This window comes from Bombyx mori, chromosome 9 (assembly GCF_030269925.1).
Source record: "Bombyx mori chromosome 9, ASM3026992v2".
Classification (NCBI taxonomy): Eukaryota; Metazoa; Arthropoda; class Insecta; order Lepidoptera; family Bombycidae; genus Bombyx; species Bombyx mori.
Window position 1 is genome coordinate 15,518,389 of NC_085115.1, and position 20,949 is coordinate 15,539,337.

Consider the following 20,949-nt stretch of genomic DNA (forward strand, 5'->3'; position numbering starts at 1 on the left):
CGATAATATAGTTTAAAATATACATAATAGTTAATATTTAAGTTTTACCAGGTGCTAAATGGTTGGTAAGTCAATAATAATCCACGTTTAAACCGGAAGAAACATGGAATTATTCAGCTTGAAAAAAAAAACACATTTCGGTCCTTGCGTTCCCGCCAGAAAGTCCATAGAGATGACAGGTTTTTTAAAGAGATTTTATGACCTGGTAACTAAGACCATCTGGTAACTAAGGTCATGTCTTATTTCAATTTATATTCGTATTTTTATGAAAAATGATAACATACAGTGAAATTAAATGAAATGAAGATGATTAATTTGAGACATTAATCAACTGGGATGAAATTAAATGAAATGAGATGAGATGATGTGGGATGAAATATAATCTCAGTAAAATGGTGGCCATTTACTGAGATTTTTTCAGTGGACTTTTTGGAGAATCTCGTGAAGTTACGTCCAGCGGCCTTGTTTCATTTTCCCACATTTGTGCACTTTCATAGATATTAAACAGTTAACAAACCACCGTTATTACACATTTAAACCTGAAGAAACACTAAATTGACAAAATAAAACCATAGACCTATATAGTAGGGACACGACATATTGTTCTATACGTACAATTGCTTAATAAATAGCACCCATTTTGAAGGCACACACATAAACATATATCTGTCTCGTTCTTACTCAGCACTTTAACTCACAGGAAAACAATATAACAGTATTTCAGTGCGTACATAAAATGAAACATGAATATACGTAAATGTCTCCGTCTCCGGCCGAAAATCCGCCATGCTTAGCGCACCAAATGTCATTGTCACGTCAGTTCGGCCGTCTGTTTTGGGTTGTACATTATTTATTGACTTTGATATCGATTTATATGATTGCTTATATAAAATTTCTTATTTTATCATGCTTAAAACATACAAAAATAATATTTAAAACATATTTTATAGGATCTCAAGAAAGTCGATGCCCCAAAACTATTATCTATATATATTTAAATTCATTATGGAGCCCTCATCCGAAAAATCGGACACCATTTTTCGGTCGGAATCTATTGATCATGACACTAATCATAAATACCTCTTTAAAATATATCATCAAAACATATTTAGATATTCTGTTTAGATATTTCGGGAAAAAGGCTACCGACAAAATCTCTTCGGAACTATTTAAATAAAATAGTTTTATTCCGCAGTGAGTAAAACGCTATTGCAAATTCGTTAAATATTTAATAATTAAATGATTTTAGAGAGGAAGTCACAAGGAATGACTTTTGTAATTTTATTAACGAATAAATGTTCTGTAGGTGTTCTTTTTTATCAGGCGGTCCCTTGATAAGTTTAAAATTTGAATCACTCTCAAGTGAGAGTGATTCAAATGGTGCGGCGCACCTTCCTTGAGGTGCGCTGCGGTAGTGTGTTACGGACTTTAGAGTCAGCAAAACAATTAAAATAGATTGTAATAGTCTAAGAAAAACACGTACTCAAAATACGATAACATTCAGCATGCTAGAAATGGGCAGATGGCACTGTACTACGCCATATCTTTATGTTTTGCGGCAAACGACAACTTTATAAAATCAGTGTAGCAAATTTTAAAAATCGTCATCTCGTTTACTTGGCTGAAGCACGAACTCTTCTTAGATTTCACATAATATCTAAATCACATCATCTTTGCACATAACAATATACTTACTTCCTATTAAAGTATAAATTCTACAAATACATTAATACTCAACAATATTTAAAATAAAATGAACCAAGAACGTTTATCGATAAAACCTACTAACATTAAAATCTTCTGGGCAGCACTAAAACCGTCATGTTTTGTGGCCAGATGACGTCACAGTGGCACGAATTTTTGTTGACGTTTCATTTCCATAGGTTTCCTACTTCAGTGAATAAAACAAATCACACAACTTCATTCCTTGCGTTCCCGCCAAAAAGTCCATATGACAGTTAAAAAACAAATGTTACCAGAATTCGATACTACTAGATTTTAAGGGTAAAAAAAGTATGTTTCTGTTAATGTTAATGTTATCTAAAAGTATTGAAATGTTATGGTTTTTATTTCGTTAAAAATTTGTACTTTCATGTTTGAGTACTTTGTCATTTATCGAAACGAAAGCTTATAACTTTTACAGAGATGCACATCTGAAAATTTTGTAGACAGTTATTTTTATTGGCTATTAAAAAAATGTTCAGGAAACAGTATATTTCTTAGGGCGCATTGATTTATCTTTTTATTTAAGGCGCTTTTTGTAATTCTTATATCCAGCAGGCTATGATTAATTTAGACCGAGTGAATAAAAATGCTATTTTATACTATAATGTTATGTAAACTGTAAAACTAATAATTTCCTATGCGACTTAATCATAGCCTTTTCCTTTACGTTGAAAATTTGTATTTAAATGCATATGTTTGCTTTGATCCATGTGCTCACAATCATTAAAGGTTTTACGTTAAAGAGTTTTTAAAAATTTTTGAAAGAAAATGAAAACTTTTCTGTCCTTGGAAATTTTACCGCTCTGGGCACTAGCTTCCATTGTCTTTATTGTGAATTTATTACCGTTTACATGACTCTCAAAGTAACTCATTTATAAAAAAAAAATCCTTGTGTAGGCAAATTAAATATGTTAATTTCAACAAGGCATCCCTGAAACAGATGTCCGCGTTGCGCACTGGTGACGAATGTTTGCATCAAAATTTTCATATCGATCAATTTCATCGCACATTTAATCCGGTTTCGTCGCTGCTGAAGTCTGCGCGCAGACGAGCGACGGAGCTTTATTTCAATTTCTATTATTATTTTTGTTTCGTGTAGTGTTATAAACTTTCAAGATGGGGTCTTTGTTTCGGAGTGAGGAGATGACACTATGTCAGCTTTTCCTGCAAAGTGAAGCTGCTTATGCCTGCGTGTCCGAGCTCGGGGAGTTGGGGCTAGTTCAGTTCCGAGATGTGAGTAATATAGCCACATAACTACGTGCGGCGCGTGTCTAACGCCCCTTTTTCGTATTAAGTTCAAAGTATCAAATCGATGAAAAATATTGATGGAAATCATGACCTCGTTTTTTGGTACATAGTGGATTATCTTGTACTACATTCAATTTACCCAGTTGTTATTGATTTTACTAGGATCTTAAACGCTCCAAGCTAATTTGTCCAACTTGAATTTGCGGAGGAATGATCATTATTAAAATTAAAATAAGATGTACATTACTGGAAACGTCACCATTTTCGTATTTTGACAATAAAGTCGAATATAATAATATAATTTTATGTTAATACATGTACATTAATAATCAGTAGCTTTTTCAGAAGTAGGTTTTAACAGAAACAATCTTATAATCATGGGTACTGTGGTTCCTCTTGGTAAACTGCCGTTGAAGTCTTTGTCCTGTATTACAACCTATTACTTCATCTGATGTTCCAATGAATTTTATCTGTAAAAAAAGTATTGAAGCAGGAGAATTTTTACAATGAATTTTTGAGATATATAGCACACAAAAATGAGACCAAGTACATTATTTTATAAAGGAAACAAGTAGGGCATGGGTTACAAAAAAAAAAGAAAAAATTACAACACAAAAATTATGTTAAAATAACTACACTACATTATTTTTTTTAAACCAAAAAGTGAGATACTAAAATAGTAGTGATGCAACTACACTGGTGCTCAAATCACACCCACAGGTATAAATTTTTTTAAGGCACAGATATACAATTGTACCTATATACTTAACAAGTTTGTGAACCGGGGCCTGGATATGACCTCTTTGCATAATACCATCTACAAACTATGCTTAGAAATGGTATTGGAGCTTCAAAGTAGGTAACAAGCAACATAATGATGATCTCAATTATGGTCACATTGGCAAATCCAGCCAATGAAATCATTTTTCACCAATGGAACTGCAAGCCGGTGATGTCAATAGAAAATGAATCTCCTTATACAAAATAATTAATTTCACTGCCTATTGAATCCCCATTAGAAATTAGATTCAGGGATGCTTGTTACCTTAAATGTAAATTTTGTGGCTAAAACTGTTGTGTCTATGCAAATAAGATTATCAGATTTTTTAGAAATTACAAATGTAGCAGGATGCTAGCCAGGATCACTTCTGGTCTGCAGTAATTTGTTTTCAAATATATATCTTTGAGGAGCAGTATGCTTGAGTTAATGCCCGATGGGTCTATGATGATCTCTAACATTTTCACAACTTTTGCTTTTAGAGTTAGATGTCAGTATTGATATGTTTGGATCTTTATTTGTGACACAAATTAGCTAAGATCATAGTGAGTGTCTAAAAAATATAAAGTTTAATATTAAAAATAAATATACAATACAATAAAGTGTTTATGAATTATTTAAGTGTACTAAATATACATTTCAAGTAATGCCAATATTTTAGGCAAGTTAAATTAAAAACCGAATAAATGTCATGTGACTGATTAAAAAAAAAATGTGATTATGATTTCTATGATTGATCAATTTCATTGTATTTAATCAGAGATTAATTTTGTGTTTGGTATCTGTAGATAGTTGTTTAATGATAAGATTTAACATACCAGTTATATAATTAAAACTGTTCAATAATAAGTGTTATATAGAAAAACGTTGTTTTTGCCTATTTACAACTAGGTGCCGATATTAAAACATGCATCTAATTTGTAATTTGATTTGACTGAAAAGCTAATGACGGCTTGTTTTTTTGGAGATTGGGTAAATACTGGACTGTTGGTGTGGTGGGCCGTCAAACCTGAATATATATGTAAATAGTGTCACATTTCTCTACATCCAAGCGTCTGACCTTGAGACAGAATTCGACAGGGTAATTGAGACCACATAGGGGAATACCCTGCTGGTCCAGCATGAGTGTGGTTTGAACCTATGTCCTTTTTAAAATCCCTAGTTGTCTACGAAACTAACATAACGAAGGGACCTGAATTTATTAGGGAGTAGAAAGTAGCTTATTTCTGACACCAGTATTACGGGTCACATGCCAGACATCAATCTGATAAAACTAATAATATGTACAATTTGTGAGAAGTGAAAGTTACAAACACAGATTTAAAAATATATACCTTCAGAAAATCAAGCTTCGTAGCAAGCTCATTCAGTGGTTACTGGTATCAAAAGAGCTTTCTTGAAAAATGAAATTGAAATTTCACTTGTACCGAATAATACCTGTCTCTCCATTCAAGGCGGAAAGCATAAATATTATGTGGCAAAAACATAAAATGGGGTACCCACACGTGTTCTAAATAAGCCCTATCATGAGTTCATCGTTTTTTTTTTTATTCCTTAGGTGGGTGGATGAGCTCACAGCCCACCTGGTGTTAAGTGGTTACTGGAGCCCATAGACATCTACGACATAAATGCACTACCCACCTTGAGATATAAGTTCTAAGGTCTCAAGTATAGTTAGAATGGCTGCCCCACCCTTCAAACCGAAACGCATTACTGCTTCACGGCAGAAATAGGCAGGGCGGTGGTACCTACCCGCGCGGACTCACAACAGGTCCTACCACCAGTATGATTGCAATAATATGATATATCTATTCGTGTTTCGGAAAACAGTTGAATCCTGACGTAAATGCCTTCCAACGTAAGTTCGTCAATGAAGTACGTCGCTGCGATGAGATGGAACGTAAGCTCCGCTACCTGGAGAAGGAGATCAGACGTGACGGCATCCCCATGCTGGAGATCCCCGGAGAGTGTCCCGAAGCGCCTCAACCCAGGGAGATGATCGATCTTGAAGTAAGTTTCTTTAGATGTTGTCATGTGTTGTTTCAATAGATGCCGCCCAAATGTGAACTTATACTTGATAGTGGTGAGAGAGCGCGTTCTAAGAACTTGCCTAACTCTATCCTGCCTAATTTCCAATTGCTATAGACCTGTTGAGACTCCATAAACACCGTAACCTGACCCACACACCTTCAGACATGGGTCGAAGTGTAAATTGTATTATTTAATGGATGTTCCACTCTTCAAAATGGAACGTATGATTGCTTCGCATCAATAATATACAAGACATTGGTGCGGGCTCAAAATATTAACATAGTAAACTCAAGTTTTTAGTGAAAATCAACGACATTCCATTACTGCCAACAGGCCCCTATGAATGCCACACGCATCATCAGCTTATCTGATCATTCATTTTTTTTTGAACTTATCACGAATCCCAATCACGTCTGGTAATAATCTAGTCTTAAATACTACAGGCGACCTTCGAAAAGCTTGAGAATGAGCTGCGAGAGGTTAACCAGAACGCTGAGGCTCTTAAGAGGAACTACCTCGAGTTAACAGAATTAAAACACATTTTGAGGAAGACTCAAGTGTTCTTCGATGAGGTGAGTCTTAAGAAAATAACGCCAAACCAATCGCGGAGTCGGTGACGTTGCGCGAAATTTAATCCAAGACATGTATGGGGGAAGGGGATATGGAAAACTTAGATTCGCTCTTGTGGCTGAGTGGTATGCGTGAAGTCTCGCACCTTGCATTATTCTAAATTTCTAAAAGTCATATATGTTAATATTAAGTTGGTTAATAATAAGGGCGAGTTTAAGCCAAGCGCTTGTCTGTCAATGTTAACATTACCAAGAACAAGACCTGGCTGTATGGACTAAAGTCCTTTGCCTTTCCCATTAGGAATAAATTAATATGATCATCATCATTATGTTAACATTTAATTCCTCCACTCACCAACGGGGAAGATTCACAGCCATTTACCTGGTATTGAATACAGACATTGTCTGATATTTAATACCGAGAATTAAAATCGATTAATCAATGTCTATTGTTTGTATCATAACCCCTTGATCCACTCGTGTTTGATTGGTGTAGTGAATGCTCAGAAGTCCGGTTTTATTAATTAATTTTCAACGTCACCAGTAATCGTAAATTTTACAGCGGATAAGATAATAACGTTGGTAAATCCTCGTGATTTGTTAACTTTTTACTTCGAGCAATTAATTATGAACGTAATATTAAATTATGTTTGGATTAATTACGTCAAGCTCACGGCGTACAATTAGGTAAATCATTATCCATCACGATGAACGATGATTGGTTCGAAATGTTTTATTTGCGAGGGATGAGCTAATTAAGAATTATCCAGTGGACGGCTCTGGCACTAGTTTTAGTGTGGCCGAGGTCATGTTTGGTCAATGTTGCTGTTGTAGAAAAAAAATAGCTCCACGATCGATGTTTACGTTTTTAGTTCTGCCATCAAAAACAATATTATTTTATATTTCTTTCAAGCAATGTTTCATATTATTTTATTATTATTTTTTGTATTAATTTTCTTGACAGTCAATTATGTGATACGTAGTCAGCACAATAACATCGATTACTAATTTATGTTTCGAACACGTTTTTTGTTACCTACTTTTTGTTATTTTTAAAGTTCAATATTTTCTCTAAATAGATTCTGAGATATCTTTTGTAAATTTTTGATAAAAAAAATCCCGCTATGATTTTAAGTTTACCATTGTTCGAGTTATGACGTAAACGTCAATGTCACACTTTCGAATCTAGTTTAATTTTAGACAATGGAATCCATTAGTGGACCGTCTTTAAATCGAAATGCTTCGGCAGTTGAAATATTTTCGGAATCAATCAAAATTGTCCGCTCGGTGACTATAAATTTCACGGTCGATACGAACGTGACATTGACAATTCGGCATGTTGTTGACTATGGCGCCTCACTGGCGCTTGTTTGTAAAAGATGGCGGATCCGTCGAGGGAGGAGGAACAAGTCACCCTACTGGGGGAGGAGGGCCTCATGGCGGGAGGGCAAGCGCTCAAGCTGGGGTATGCTCCGATTGCTTATTGAGCTCGTCCGACGCGTTTTGACCCCCATTCCGATGAGAGTCAAAGCATGTCCTAGAGCGTTATTATTTTTGCAGCGCTTGTACTGTGACGCTGACGTGGGAGTCTACCGATCACCACTCAGGCAAGCATTGGAGTCGGCCGGTTTATAGTATTATCATCATTAACACCTCTTGAATTCTAGTGTGATGGAATGTTAGCTTAGTGGCACAGCCAAACTCAGTCTTCCTTTATGTCAAATCTAATAATCGTTAGCATTAATAATATGTCCCTGACGTGCTAAACAATTGCTGCCTGAGTGAGTTTTTTTTTTATTATTTTTATTTTATTTTTCGACTAACAAAAAAAAATCGTTTTATTTTTGAAGTCCATGAGTGAACCCGTTTTCGGATCGGCCGTATCAATCAAATCAAATTGTAATTGTCGTGTTTTTATTGTTCTCTTTTTTTGTTTTAATGTTCTCATACAGTCATGCTTTTGTATGTCATATTGTGCATGCCTTTTTTATTTTTTATCTATTCATGTGTAAGTAGTTCAGGACACAAAATCGAGACAATGTCCACATTGAAAGTTCCTTGCGAAACGACACCGTATTATGGCCGCAATACTCGAAATAGACACTTACTAACAACGCATAAAAGCTTCATAGAAACACGGTAGCTATAATAATATAGGAGCGAAAGCCGCGTTCATTTTTCAGTTGAATGGCGCTAATTTTTTCCTACAACAGGCACTGGGGGTATGTCGTTTATTGTGTGTCGTCAAACGGGTGGAATGTACGTTTGTCTACATGTTTATGTTTGTTCTGAATGTAGCACGAGGGCGGGGCGAATACTACCGAGTCGATGACGCGGGCTCTCATATCCGACGATCCTAACAGGCATATGGGCCATGTTCAGCTCGGGTATGTATGCGTGTACATACAGCACTATTGGCACACGTAACCTCAACCGATTTTGTGAGCGCTACGGCGTGAAAGATGAGATTTGGATTGATCGGTCTCGTTATATGTTAGATGCTTTGAGACATTCTGCAGTCGTCGTGGCCTAAAGGATAAGACGCCCGGTGCATTCGTGTCTAGCGATGCAACGGTGTTCGAATCTGGCAGGCGGGTACCGATTTTTCTAATGAAATACGTACTTAACAAATGTTCACGATTGACTTCCACGGTGAAGGAATAACATCGTGTAATAAAAATCAAACCCGCAAAATTATAATTTGCGTAATTACTAGTGGTAGGTCCGCACGGGTAGGTATTACCACCCTGCCTATTTCTGCCGTGAAGCAGTAATGCGTTTCGGTTTGAAGGATGGGGCAGCCGTTGTAACTATACTGAGACCTTAGAACTTATATCTCAAGGTGGGTGGCGCATTTACGTTAAAGTTGTCTATGGGCTTCAGTAACCACTTAACACCAGGTGGGCTGTGAGCTTGTCCACCCATCTAAGCAATAAAAAAAATGCTATTTGCTTTGAGACAACAGTGAAGCGCGCTATATAGCGCTTAAGGTTTTAAGTATTGTTAAAATTGTTGTCCCTAAGACATGACGTGACCGATTTGTGGGGTATGGGTTAACCGTTTGATAATGCGTTTGAGGCTTGCACCTTTCGTCTCAAGGTGGTTGGGCGGTATTTGTGTTTTAAAAAAAAGGGGCTTCTGTTAATCGCTTTATACCAGATGGCCCAATAAAAATGGTTACCCCAACAACAAAAAAGGCACTTTTTAAAGACACGATCCATAATAGCCAAGTCTGCTGATGATGATATTGGATAGGATTTTGCGGTCGCGTGCACGAACCGTCCGTGAAATTCTTGTCGAGACGAGGCGATCAATCGTGACTCCTCATTCTTGACGTTTTTATTATTTGACGATAAAGAACGCGCACACGTAACGTAAATGTGTACCTAACCGCTCCGTTGCGATGTTTAATTGCGAAGTGTGCGGTTAACCGTTTGGATCGTAGCGGTTTTTTGTTTTGCGTTTAGAGACCACTGTGTTTTCAGTTTTTTTTTTTTTTTTTTCTTAATACTATACGAACGTAAATTTGTGTTTGTTGTTGACAATGTCATTGTCAGGTGACGGTTGCGTTTAAAAATGCTTACGACCATTTTATAAGAGAATAAATTTTTAAAAAGTAGGTCTTGGTTTATAGTATTGCCTAAATATTTACGCTTAATTTATTCCCTAGTTTACGGGATAAGCAAGAATCCTTGGAATTTCTGCCCTGGTTAGTAGTGTACATTGTAATATTCAATGTAGTTTTTTTTTTAATACATGGTGTACAAACGGTGTCCGGGTATAATTTATGTGGGAACATTGGTGTCTTTCTTGTCGCATATTTGAATCGATTGGCTAAGGAGGCAGAAATAATTTTAAAAATATTTATATGAAATTTGAACGGCAAAGGTAATATACCTTTAATGGTAATTTAAAAATGCCGAAACTAATTTGGACGAAAGCCACCTTGGAAACGAATCGATTCGTGTATGAGATATTGAATAACTTTTAACACTTTCACATGCTTTATTAAAAACAAAAAAAAAACTTCACTTATTTTATAAACGTTTGGAAACATAGTATATGTCCGTGTAACAACACGGAATGGACTTCAAGAATAGACGAAGTATATATTTAGATATATAGGGCGAAATGTAAATGCTGTTTTCTGTGCGTCCCTTCGCGCTCAAGTTTCTGTATAATATTCCATTAACCGCGCCGAAATGTGATTAAATAGCTTTGAAAGTTTCAATTGGATTAGCGAGAACGAAATGCTATCGGCTAACTCTTAACAGCGTCTTGGTACGAGTGTCTTTTTATTTCGGTTAGCCCTTTGCCTTCGAAACGTTTTTCGCTCGTGACTAGTGATGGGATTACGTTTTTTCGCGAAGGAACTTCACTAAGCAAACACGGTCTTTTTTTTTTAAGGGATTTTATGACCTGGTAACTAAGACCTTTGGGTCAAGCAAACACGGTCACTGCTTGAGTTATTGCGTTAAGTTGTGACGAGAGTGTCGCGTCTCGGAAGTAAAGGGTTAATCTTTTTTGTTGGCGTTTGATTCGAACAATTAAATAAATGTTCAAATCTGACGTCAACGATATGTACATAGTTTTAGTATTATAATGTTATTCATTCACAATATTCATGTATATGACCTTAACAACGGATATAATATTATTATTAATCTTTGAATTTTTCTGAAGTCCGACCGTGGTCGTGATAGTACTGAGATTCGTCAGGGCATTTTGTTTCGCGTTTAATTATTTGTCTTATTCATTAAAATTCTTAGCATCCCAAGGATATGTCGTGTTGCAAATAGTGATGTAGCAAACCAAAAACAAAGGGCTTTAATATATTGTGTTAAACCGATGCCTGCTAGAAATGTTAAACAAGATTTAGAACAGTAAAATCTGGTTTTAACCGATATCGTGTCATCAAAACGTACGCGAGGATTTATATATTGTACATAAAGTCATAATGTTGAAGCGGTTTTAGTGTTTCAGCCTTGAGATATTCGTATAAGGTTGTGATAAATTTGTTTAAGACGCACCATATCGGCAGTGCGCCTGCGTAATGGACTAATCGATGTGCGAAACCACGCCAATTGTGTATTTGGCAGTTACCGTTGTCACGTCCCCAACTCTGGAATATCGATTCTGTTATCTGATCAGGTTCTGCCGCATATAGCAATACCCACCTATTTATATTAAAATGACAGTTTATCAACAAAAAACGGAACATTCGTGAGCTTGCTATGACGTCGTGTAATAAAAATGATACCCGCAAAGTTATAATTTGCGTAATTACTGGTGGTAGGACCTCTTGTGAGTCCGCGCGGGTGGGTACCACCACCCTGCCTATTTCTGCCGTGAAGCAGTAATGCGTTTCGGTTTGAAGGGTGGGGCAGCCGTTGTAACTATACTTGAGACCTTAGAACTTGTATCTCAAGGTGGGTGGCGCATTTACGTTGTGGATGTCTATGGGCTCCAGTAACCACTTAATACCAGGTGGGTTGTGAGCTCGTCCACCCGTCTAAGCAATAAAAAAAAATTGCTTGCGAATTATTATGCGTAGTGTGCGTAATAGCAGTCTCTAGAGCGCGACTCCTTACTAACACGAGTTATAGCCGGTCATAAATTGGCATCGATACTCGCAAACAAATGCTAGAGCTGAACTTGTAGGTTTTTTTAAAAGGCATCACGCAGTGCCTATTGCCACAGACAAAGGTAAGGAAACGGAATAGTAAAGGAAAATAATTTTATATCGGACGAAATTTACATCGGATAAAGGATAAGATCGGCAGGATAAAAAACCTATCTCTAATACAAAATACTACATTATGGAAAGAAACAGTAATTAATAAACTAAATCAGATACAATACTATTTGTATACGAACTTGTAGGTATGTAATAATACGTAGGGATTTATACATGTCGATAAACAGCAGGACAAAAACAATCGATTCCACAGAACGGTATTGAGATGACTGATAAACTTCAGACGATAACCGGTATCTATAGTATAGAATTTAAGGGGGATTAGTGAATCAGTGCTCCTCTAATAAATCTGTTCAACGCGAAGACAGGCAAGGTTTTTAGAACACTCGAACTAATCTTTCCGTGTCGTTTGATATATTATATTTAATGGTTTCTTTGGAAGATTTTGATTTTGGTGCATTATTATTATTAACAATGACGTCTAACATTTTGTCACCCTCGTTGGCCGCGATAAGACTTTGTGTGAAGATACCACAGTGCTCACATCCAGCATACTGTCAGAAATATCTTGACCATGTTAACGGCATGTCTGTGTAGCATAAGTTCACAATGATTTTTTTTAATCTGCAATCGTCTTCACTTCACTGTTCTCTTCGGTTGATAACTTAAAATGACTCTCATGCCATCTATAGTACAATAATGATACTAATTTTTATTTAAATTACCGCATTTGCAACTTTACAGGAGATCCATTTAGAGTTTAAAATTTGGAAAAAATGTATAATAATAAGAAATAAAACTTCTTGAGATATTTAAATATACTTAATTGGGTAAACTTAATTGAAGTTCGATTGAAAACATCGAATTGTTGATACTAATACCAAGTAAAATGGACCTTTAATTACAAAGTTAAATGTCGCGTATCAAGCGAAATGTCGCTTAACCCAAATAGCCTATTATAGCCCTCGATGTAGAAACAAAGAAATACGCTATACGCTACTGGTGGTAGGACCTCTTGTGAGTCCGCACGGGTAGGTACCACCACCCCGCCTATTTCTGCCGTGAAGTAGTGATGCGTTTCGACTTTAGAACGACTTTAGAACTTATATCTCAAGGTAAGTGGCGTCATTTACGTTGTAGATGTCTATGGGCTTAATAACCGCTTCACATCAAGTCGTCCACCAACCTAAGCAACAAAAAAATAATTATATAATGTTGATTGTGATTACTTAATTAGCTGTCGTTGAAAACGTTTAGTGTTGTAAATTACGAAGAAAAATGTCTTATGAACGCGAAATATTAAATTCTTGATTTTCGTCTCGTCACGTACGTGGCTTAAATGTGATTATACATTATGTTGACTGACATAAGCACATAAAATATGCACGCGATTCCGGGATTTTGTGCTAATAATTATAAACCCGAATTTAGTTTTTGTCTCCCCATGATTATCATGATTATTATATTATACAAGCGGTCCGCTCCGGCTCCGCTCGGGTCTTTAACAAAAACTTCAACGATATTTGACATTGTTTTATTTTTTTAAATAAAATAACACTTATTGCGGCATAACTATAATAGTTAGACATATGCTGTTGCGACACTTTTTGTAAATACTAATGTGTTCTACAAAGTCGTAGTACATTATTTTATTCTATCATCAATAGTTTTCGCAGGGCACGCGATGTAAATAATATTTTAGGTAATTTTTTTACATCTTGGGTTAGATATTTGGAGTTTTAGTAAGGATCCCTGATTTTTTTCAAATGTCATTCGGAAATAGTGTAGCTTCCAAACAGTGAAAGAATTTTTCAAATCGATTCAGTAGTTTCGGAGCCTATTCAATACAAACAAACAAACCTTTCCTCTTTATAAATATTAGTATATATATATTATAATTTGAGAGTTTTATCTCGCCTAGTAACAGAAATCGACATAATTACTTGAGTGCGCTGCGTAGGTCACCGGTGAACTACATGTCTGTCAAAGGGTTAATTTATTTTATCTTGGCGAAAAACCGAACGAAAACTATTGCTTGGCTTTTTTCTTTTTATTGCTTAGATGGGTGGACGAGCTCACAGCCCACCTGGTGATAAATGGTTACTGGAGCCCACAGACATCTACAACGTAAATGCGCCACCCACCTTGAGATATAAGTTCTAAGGTCTCATGTATAGTTCCAATGGCTGCCCCACCCTTCAAACCGAAACGCATTGCCTAAGACGACCCCTTTACAATATTAATACGCACCAGTCAGTCCTCTGTCCCGGTTACCGTCCTCGTGGAACCCGTCTCTTGCGACGAAGGGCTCGACGAGCGAATTAACCCACAGACACAGTCCACTGAGTTTCTCGCCGGATCTTCTCAGTGGGTCGCGTTTCCGATCCGGAGGTAGATTCTGCGAAGCACTGCTCTTGCTAGGGTCAGTGTTAGCAACACTCCGGGTTGAGCTCACTTACATGTTAGGGCGAAGCTGAAATAGCCTCTCAAGGTTATCAGCATAAGTAGGAATAAAAAGAAGTCCTCTGTCTTCGCCTCATCTAATTCACTGAATTAAATAATCAAAGCGCTTCGTAGTATTTTTGAACTAGAGCAAGTTTATGGTTCCTCCGTAGAATTTAGTTTAGATATGTGTATTTAAGTAATGATTCATTTCTATTCGTGGAATAAGTTCTCAATATATTTTTTTTGTATCGACGCTATATTTCTCTACTCCCCTTTATTTATCTTGTGAGATAACCGTTATGTATACGAGTACAGTTGTCCGATCGTCGACCTCATTCGGCACTCGTGACTGACACATTGTCGTCTCAATGAATTCGGATCAAGTTCAGGTACATTTTATTGTCGTTGTTGTGACGGTGATGATCGCAAATTAACATCGCTGTAACTTGATTTTCAAAACAAGTATCGTTACACACTGGGGTGATCTGGTGTAAATAAAACTTCCACCGAAGTACAAATTTAAACTATTTTTAACACTTTACAATTCGTAATTCACTTCTTCCGCTTGGCTTCAAGTGATCCGTTCGCTTGTTTCGCTTCGAGTATGGCTCAGCCTTTGTCAACGCTCTAGACAGGTCCTGAGGGTTCCACCTGATCCATTCTCATTGCTGTTGAACGATTCTTCCTAACGCGAGCAGGAGCCAAAGAACGGTTTGACTCTAAGCTCTGACTCTGACTGACTTGAGCCACTAACTGCCCTTGAGGTGCTAGATGCCGGGGAAGTTATCAGCAAACGCTTCTTCCCTGTTGAACTCTTTCAATTCGCTCACCTGTCTGGTCCACCCAAAAAAATCTTCTGACTTACCTACAATTGGTATCGTTAATATTACAAAGTTTTTTTTATTGCCCTTGTAAGCAGACGAGCATATGGCCCACCTGATGGTGCGTGGTTACCGTCGCCCATGGACTTCAGCAATGACAGGGGCAGAGTCAAGCCGCTGCCTCCCGTATTTTAGGTTTTAAAAATAAATAAGGGAACATTCCTTGTTGACATCGTCGTTTCCTCATGTAATTTAATGTTTGAATTCAGTTCAAATGTTTACGATCCAATTTTACGGTTTTCAGCGAGCTTTAATATTACGAGTTGAAACGTTCTTTAATCTCATAGAGATCAAACGTTCCGTCTAAAAATGTTAGGGGAAACACGAGTATATTCCGTACAAATGTTTTCCAAGAGAAAAATCCAAGGAACTACTATTTTTATCAAAGCGGAGAAGGGTCATTCTAGGGGAACTCGCGGTGAATCTGTCGTTAACTTACCAGAAACTAGAAACACGTCAACGTGATTGGCCAACCTTGAGACATGCGGTCGAAATATTAGTTTCACTATAAAAACTGTTATCCTGTCGTTCGAAGTAAAACTCGTAATCACGCGCGGCAGCTAAGAGGAAAAACCGGACTTTCGTAATTGTATTCGCTAAACAAATAATGATTATTAACGCTGAAATAATACATTGCTGTCGGAGTTCAAACTTAATAGCAAAATTATTAAAATTATTTGAAGATAGTGTGTGCATTTCTTCTTCGTGGGATATCTATTTGCCTAGTGCGAGTTTTTTAACGTTCTCGACAACGTAAAAGTTAACTCAAATTTATATGTAGTTGGAACGTTTGCCGACGTTTACCGCTAGGGGCGCTGTTCCAACTGCATACAAATTTGAGTTAACTTTTACGCTATCGAAAACGTTAAAAAAATTGTACTAACCAGACTGATTCTAAAAATTTCACGTGATCATTACGAGTTCTAAAAATTATAAAAACTATAGTTATTATTAAGCCTTTTAAAAGTTTAAAGACGCAATTATTTTTCGTTGAGACAAAATGTAACGTTCCATCAAATTTACTCTAAATTTCTACTAAAACATGTCAGCGTGACGTGATAATTCTACAGTCGTAATAGTGATTATTGTGTAATCAACTCTTATCTTTTGTACAGTACTCGTACCTACGTTTCCACACTCGATGGCGCTCGACATTGTCCTTGATTTCCGTTTCCTGAATATATTTTTTTCCTATATTTGTGATAGTCCAATTGAACAGTTAATTTAAATTAAATGAAAAACTTATTTGATTTGAATTTCGATTTTTTACCATTACGACACGTTCCATTAACGAATGATAGCCAGATATAAATAAATAAATATAAATATTTACTAACAATCACGCCACGTTAACTGGTCCCGTGGTAAGTTCGTAAAGAACTTGTGTTACAGGTACCAGATAACGGATATAAATGGAAGATTTTTATTATACATACATATATTTAAGATACATCCATAACCCTGGAAAAGACATTTATATTTATCATACAAATATCCTCCCTTGGCGGGATTCGAACCCGCGACCCCCTTGTGTAGTGACCATGTCACTTACCACTACACCAGACGGCCGTTGATATATTTTCGTAGTGAACATTTACAACTAGTTCAATTGGGTTCACGTCTATATAGTTACTGAAATTCTGCCGATATAGCTTGGGTATTCAATTTCGATTCTACATGATTTCCTGTTCACACTAGATGGTCTTTTTTGTAGTATTTTTTGAGATAAACTGGTAATGATAACTAAAATAAAAAATACGCGTTTTCCTCTTAATTTTTTTATTTTAAAATATGCGTCTCTTTCAATACATATGCTATTTCACTGTGAAGGAACAGAATTAATAGCTTACCATATAATACCAGGTGAGCCTGTCTGACTATTTAAAGCAATGCGAAAACTTATGAAAACGATGGGCGGGAAGTGCCTCACGTAAGCAAAAAAAAAGACAAAAAACTACCCACAATCTATTTCACACTTTTGGTGCCGATTTGATTCTTAGCGATAGTTACCATTAAGCGGCAATTCTACAATCGATAATTGCACGTTTCGTATACAAATAATATTGTAAATAACATATTTAATGACACTTGTGGGCTGTGGCACCACATCCTGGTGGTAGGACCTCTTGTGAGTCCGCACGGGTAGATATCACCACCCCGCCACTTTTGCCGTGAAGGAACAATGCGTTTCGGTTTGAATGCTGGGCCAGCCGTTGTAACTATACTGAGACCTTAGAACTTACATCTCAAGGTGGGTGGCGGCATTTACGTTGTAGTTGTCTATGGGTTCCAGTAACCACTTAACATCAGGTGGGCTGTGAGATCGTCCACCAACCAACCGACCAACCGTCGATCTAAACAGAAAAGAAAAAAAAAAGTACAATGTCTTGTAATGTCCCGTTTATTTTTATCACTCGCGATACAATAAACCAAGTCAAAAGTCGCCTAGATACAATCAAATAAATCAATATGTTCGAACGAAACCTTGACTGCTTTGTTACTATTTAATTGAGATTGAACACAAGTTAAATTGTATAACACATGCAATAATACATGATTTGTGAATGAATAACGCATTGGACGCAAAAACATCTCGGATTGTGTAGATGATTTTTATTGTATTGGATTTTTTTAAAAGAACATAATATGTTTAGCATGTTCTGGTTCAAAGTTTAAGATTTAATTTTTGTTATTATAATTCAATCAAACAATAATTTTACAACAACAATTTTAAATAAACATTTGTATGTTATCAACACAAACTAGGATGTATTTGTGATATTTTATAGAAAAACATTGATGTAAGCAACGTTTTTATTTATCGGTTAACATCTATCATGCAGAGAGGCTGAGGTAAGTTAACAGGATGACAAAACGTGTCCGTTTTGATTGAAATATTTACCAAAATTCATTTACTCGTACAGTGCAGTGTTCAATAGTGTACATTTGCTCGGTAGCGATTGTCATTGTTAATTACATGGCCAGTCGTGCATTTGAATCGATTTGTCCTCTGCCAGTCTAAGCTAATAAAATTTATAAGGTAAAGCAAGTTAATCAATGATTAACGAAACTGTTTACCGAAAGTTACGTAAAACGACAGTTAAAAGGGTTTTATCTATATGTTAATACGTGAAGCAAAAACTTTGTATTCATTTTTACGAAAATTGCGCGGACGGAGGAGTATGAAATTTTCCACACTTATAGAGAATATAGAGAAGAAGTGCACAATGCTAATATTTTTTTAAATGATGCATAAAAGATACATTAAATCAATAAAGAAAACATTACACACACTACATACCATGTATTTGACGCACACACGCATGCATACTATTTATTGTCAAACTTTTGTTCTTGACGTCTGTTGTCAAATTGAGATTAAAATATATTGTTTGTCTTTGTTCATATTTTTTATAGTATAGTCTAGAAATTTGTGATTATAGAAGTATAAAATACAATCATAATAGTGTACAAACTTACAATTCCAATTAGTTATAGTCGAATTTCGACTACTGCGGGACCTCTATTCTAAAATTAATCAACAGTTTTTTATTTATTACGTATTTAGAAACTGAACGGCTTGTCCTTTCCATTTTGCATTACATAGCAATAAATTTATCTCCAGGTATATATCTATGTATAATACATCATTTTATAGGCGACTGTTTACATAACATTCACAATCTTTACGCAAGGATTTAATTGCACGTACTGTTAAAATAAATGGCTGACATGTGTTATGAGTCGTATTATAATTTATGATGAGTGTCTCCTGAATTAGTTTGAATGAAAATTATCGAGAATATACTGTGTTGATAATTACTGATATCAATAGTTTCACGTGAAGCGTGTCTTTTAGGCTACGTAAATTTAAGACAGGTCTTATAGTGATAACTCTGGCTACAAGCAATGCGACGACCTTGTTGGCCAAACTGACTGTCTATGTGATTTAATACTGAAGTACCACAAAAAACGTCATTACTTTGATCATCGGTGCGAGTTGGACATTGTGGAAATCCCATCCGTTGATATGTAGAATTTTTCTAGATTTTGTGTTGTTAATATGTGTATGTGTGTGAATGACGATATGTGAGAGAGCTTTTCCGACCCCACCTACTGAGATAAGGTGAAGAAAAAGAAGAACATGTGCTTGAGTGATTTTCAGCTTGTCCTTAGTTATTACAAATAGTATTTTCTTTTCGACGAATAAATTGAAAGCGTGATCAGAGAAACCATCGTACCACCCGCCCTGCTTATTTCTGCCGTGAAGCAGTAATGCGTTGCGGTTTGAAGGGTGGGGTAGCCACTGTAACTATACTTGAGACCTTAGAGCTTATATCTCAAGGTGGGTGGTGCATTTACGTTGTAGATATCTATGGGCTCCAGTAACCATTTAACACCAGGGGGGCTGTGAGCTCGTCCACCCATATAAAAAAAAAACTTGTGAATATTGTCCATTTATCACAGACAATTGCGATATGAGTTGTTACTGGCGAATATAAAAAAAGTCGCGCTACCCACTCAGCGTCGAATATCGCGTTTACCGCACGTGCGTTGCCAAAATATGCGAAAGTCCAGACGGCTTCCAGAATCCTGGTGTGTATTTTACCAGACGGAGACATTGGTGTTTTGCCAAGGTGACGTGTGCTGACCTAAGTGTGTGACGTCACGAACGTCGTAAATAAACAGAATTTACGCTACGTCCTACGATATTTGTGCTTATTCATCAGCACATAAATAATGATTTAGATGTTGGTACTGGATATACATAATTGGAATGATTGTTGTTTATGTTGCATAGTTGTTACTTTATTTCGTAGGTTCCGTAAAAGGTAAGTTAGGGTTTCACCGGAAAATGGGTAGTAGCGTTCTCTGAGTATTATACGAACGCATTACGATCGCCAGCTATTAACTGATGGTAGGGGCTATTGTAAGTTCTTATGAGTAGGCATCTTGTCTTCTTCTGGTGCGAAGAACTCATGCGTTCCAGTTTAATAGGACAAGCCGTTACGCAATACAAGTTAGACTGACCTGAGTAACCACTCAGGACGAGGTGGGTCGAGATCTAATTCATCCATGTAAGCAATGTTTAAAATAGAATCTGTGTTAATCAGGATTCTGCGGCTGTTATACTGGAGAAAGTAATAGATTTTGAAGTTAAACAGAGATTAGCAACTGCCTCAAAACTGCAGTAAACTTTTGGATGTACAGCTCAAACAATAAAAATCTGGAAAAATTCACCGGAATAGCTGGAACAAAAGGGTCTTAATGAGCGGCCCTCCATAACTGAGTGTCCAAATAGATGTAACAGACGCTCTATAAACATTCCTCAGAAATTGATGTAGCTCTTGGGAGAAAACGAGTGGGTTCATGTGAAAGATTGGCTGACAAATTTGGACCGCAATTGTTATGCACAAAAGTATACGAGGAATTGAAATGCAAAACAAAAGCTCGCTGCGAAATCAATTGATTGCGCAATGATTGTGCTCAATTTGTTGTTTTGATTGTTGTGTGTGTGTGTAGGTGATTGTTGTGTTGATTGTGTCAAAGTAATTGTTTTCAACGCAGCATCGA

At 36.5% G+C, this 20,949-nt stretch overlaps 1 protein-coding gene and 1 long non-coding RNA gene across 7 annotated transcripts in view; one reads left to right on the forward strand and one right to left on the reverse strand.

The window, feature by feature from the left end:
• Positions 1–20,949, reverse strand: part of LOC134199408 (uncharacterized) — a 333,027-nt gene that overhangs the window by 198,099 nt on the left and 113,979 nt on the right. The gene's annotated exons all lie outside the window — the stretch shown is intronic.
• Positions 2,644–20,949, forward strand: part of LOC101738141 (V-type proton ATPase 116 kDa subunit a 1) — a 37,567-nt gene continuing 19,261 nt past the window's right edge. For 2 of the 6 annotated variants that reach the window (XM_038012791.2, XM_062670225.1), the window contains exons 1-4: positions 2,644–2,958; positions 5,582–5,761; positions 6,226–6,354; positions 7,731–7,816. In XM_038012791.2, coding sequence (XP_037868719.1) covers positions 2,842–2,958; positions 5,582–5,761; positions 6,226–6,354; positions 7,731–7,816 — 512 coding nt within the window. In that variant the 5' untranslated portion in view covers positions 2,644–2,841. Of the gene's footprint in view, positions 2,959–5,581; positions 5,762–6,225; positions 6,355–7,730; positions 7,817–8,649; positions 8,739–10,021; positions 10,061–20,949 lie in introns of all 6 variants that reach the window. The other 4 variants (XM_038012790.2, XM_062670224.1, XM_038012789.2 and 1 more) reach the window with 3 other exon arrangements.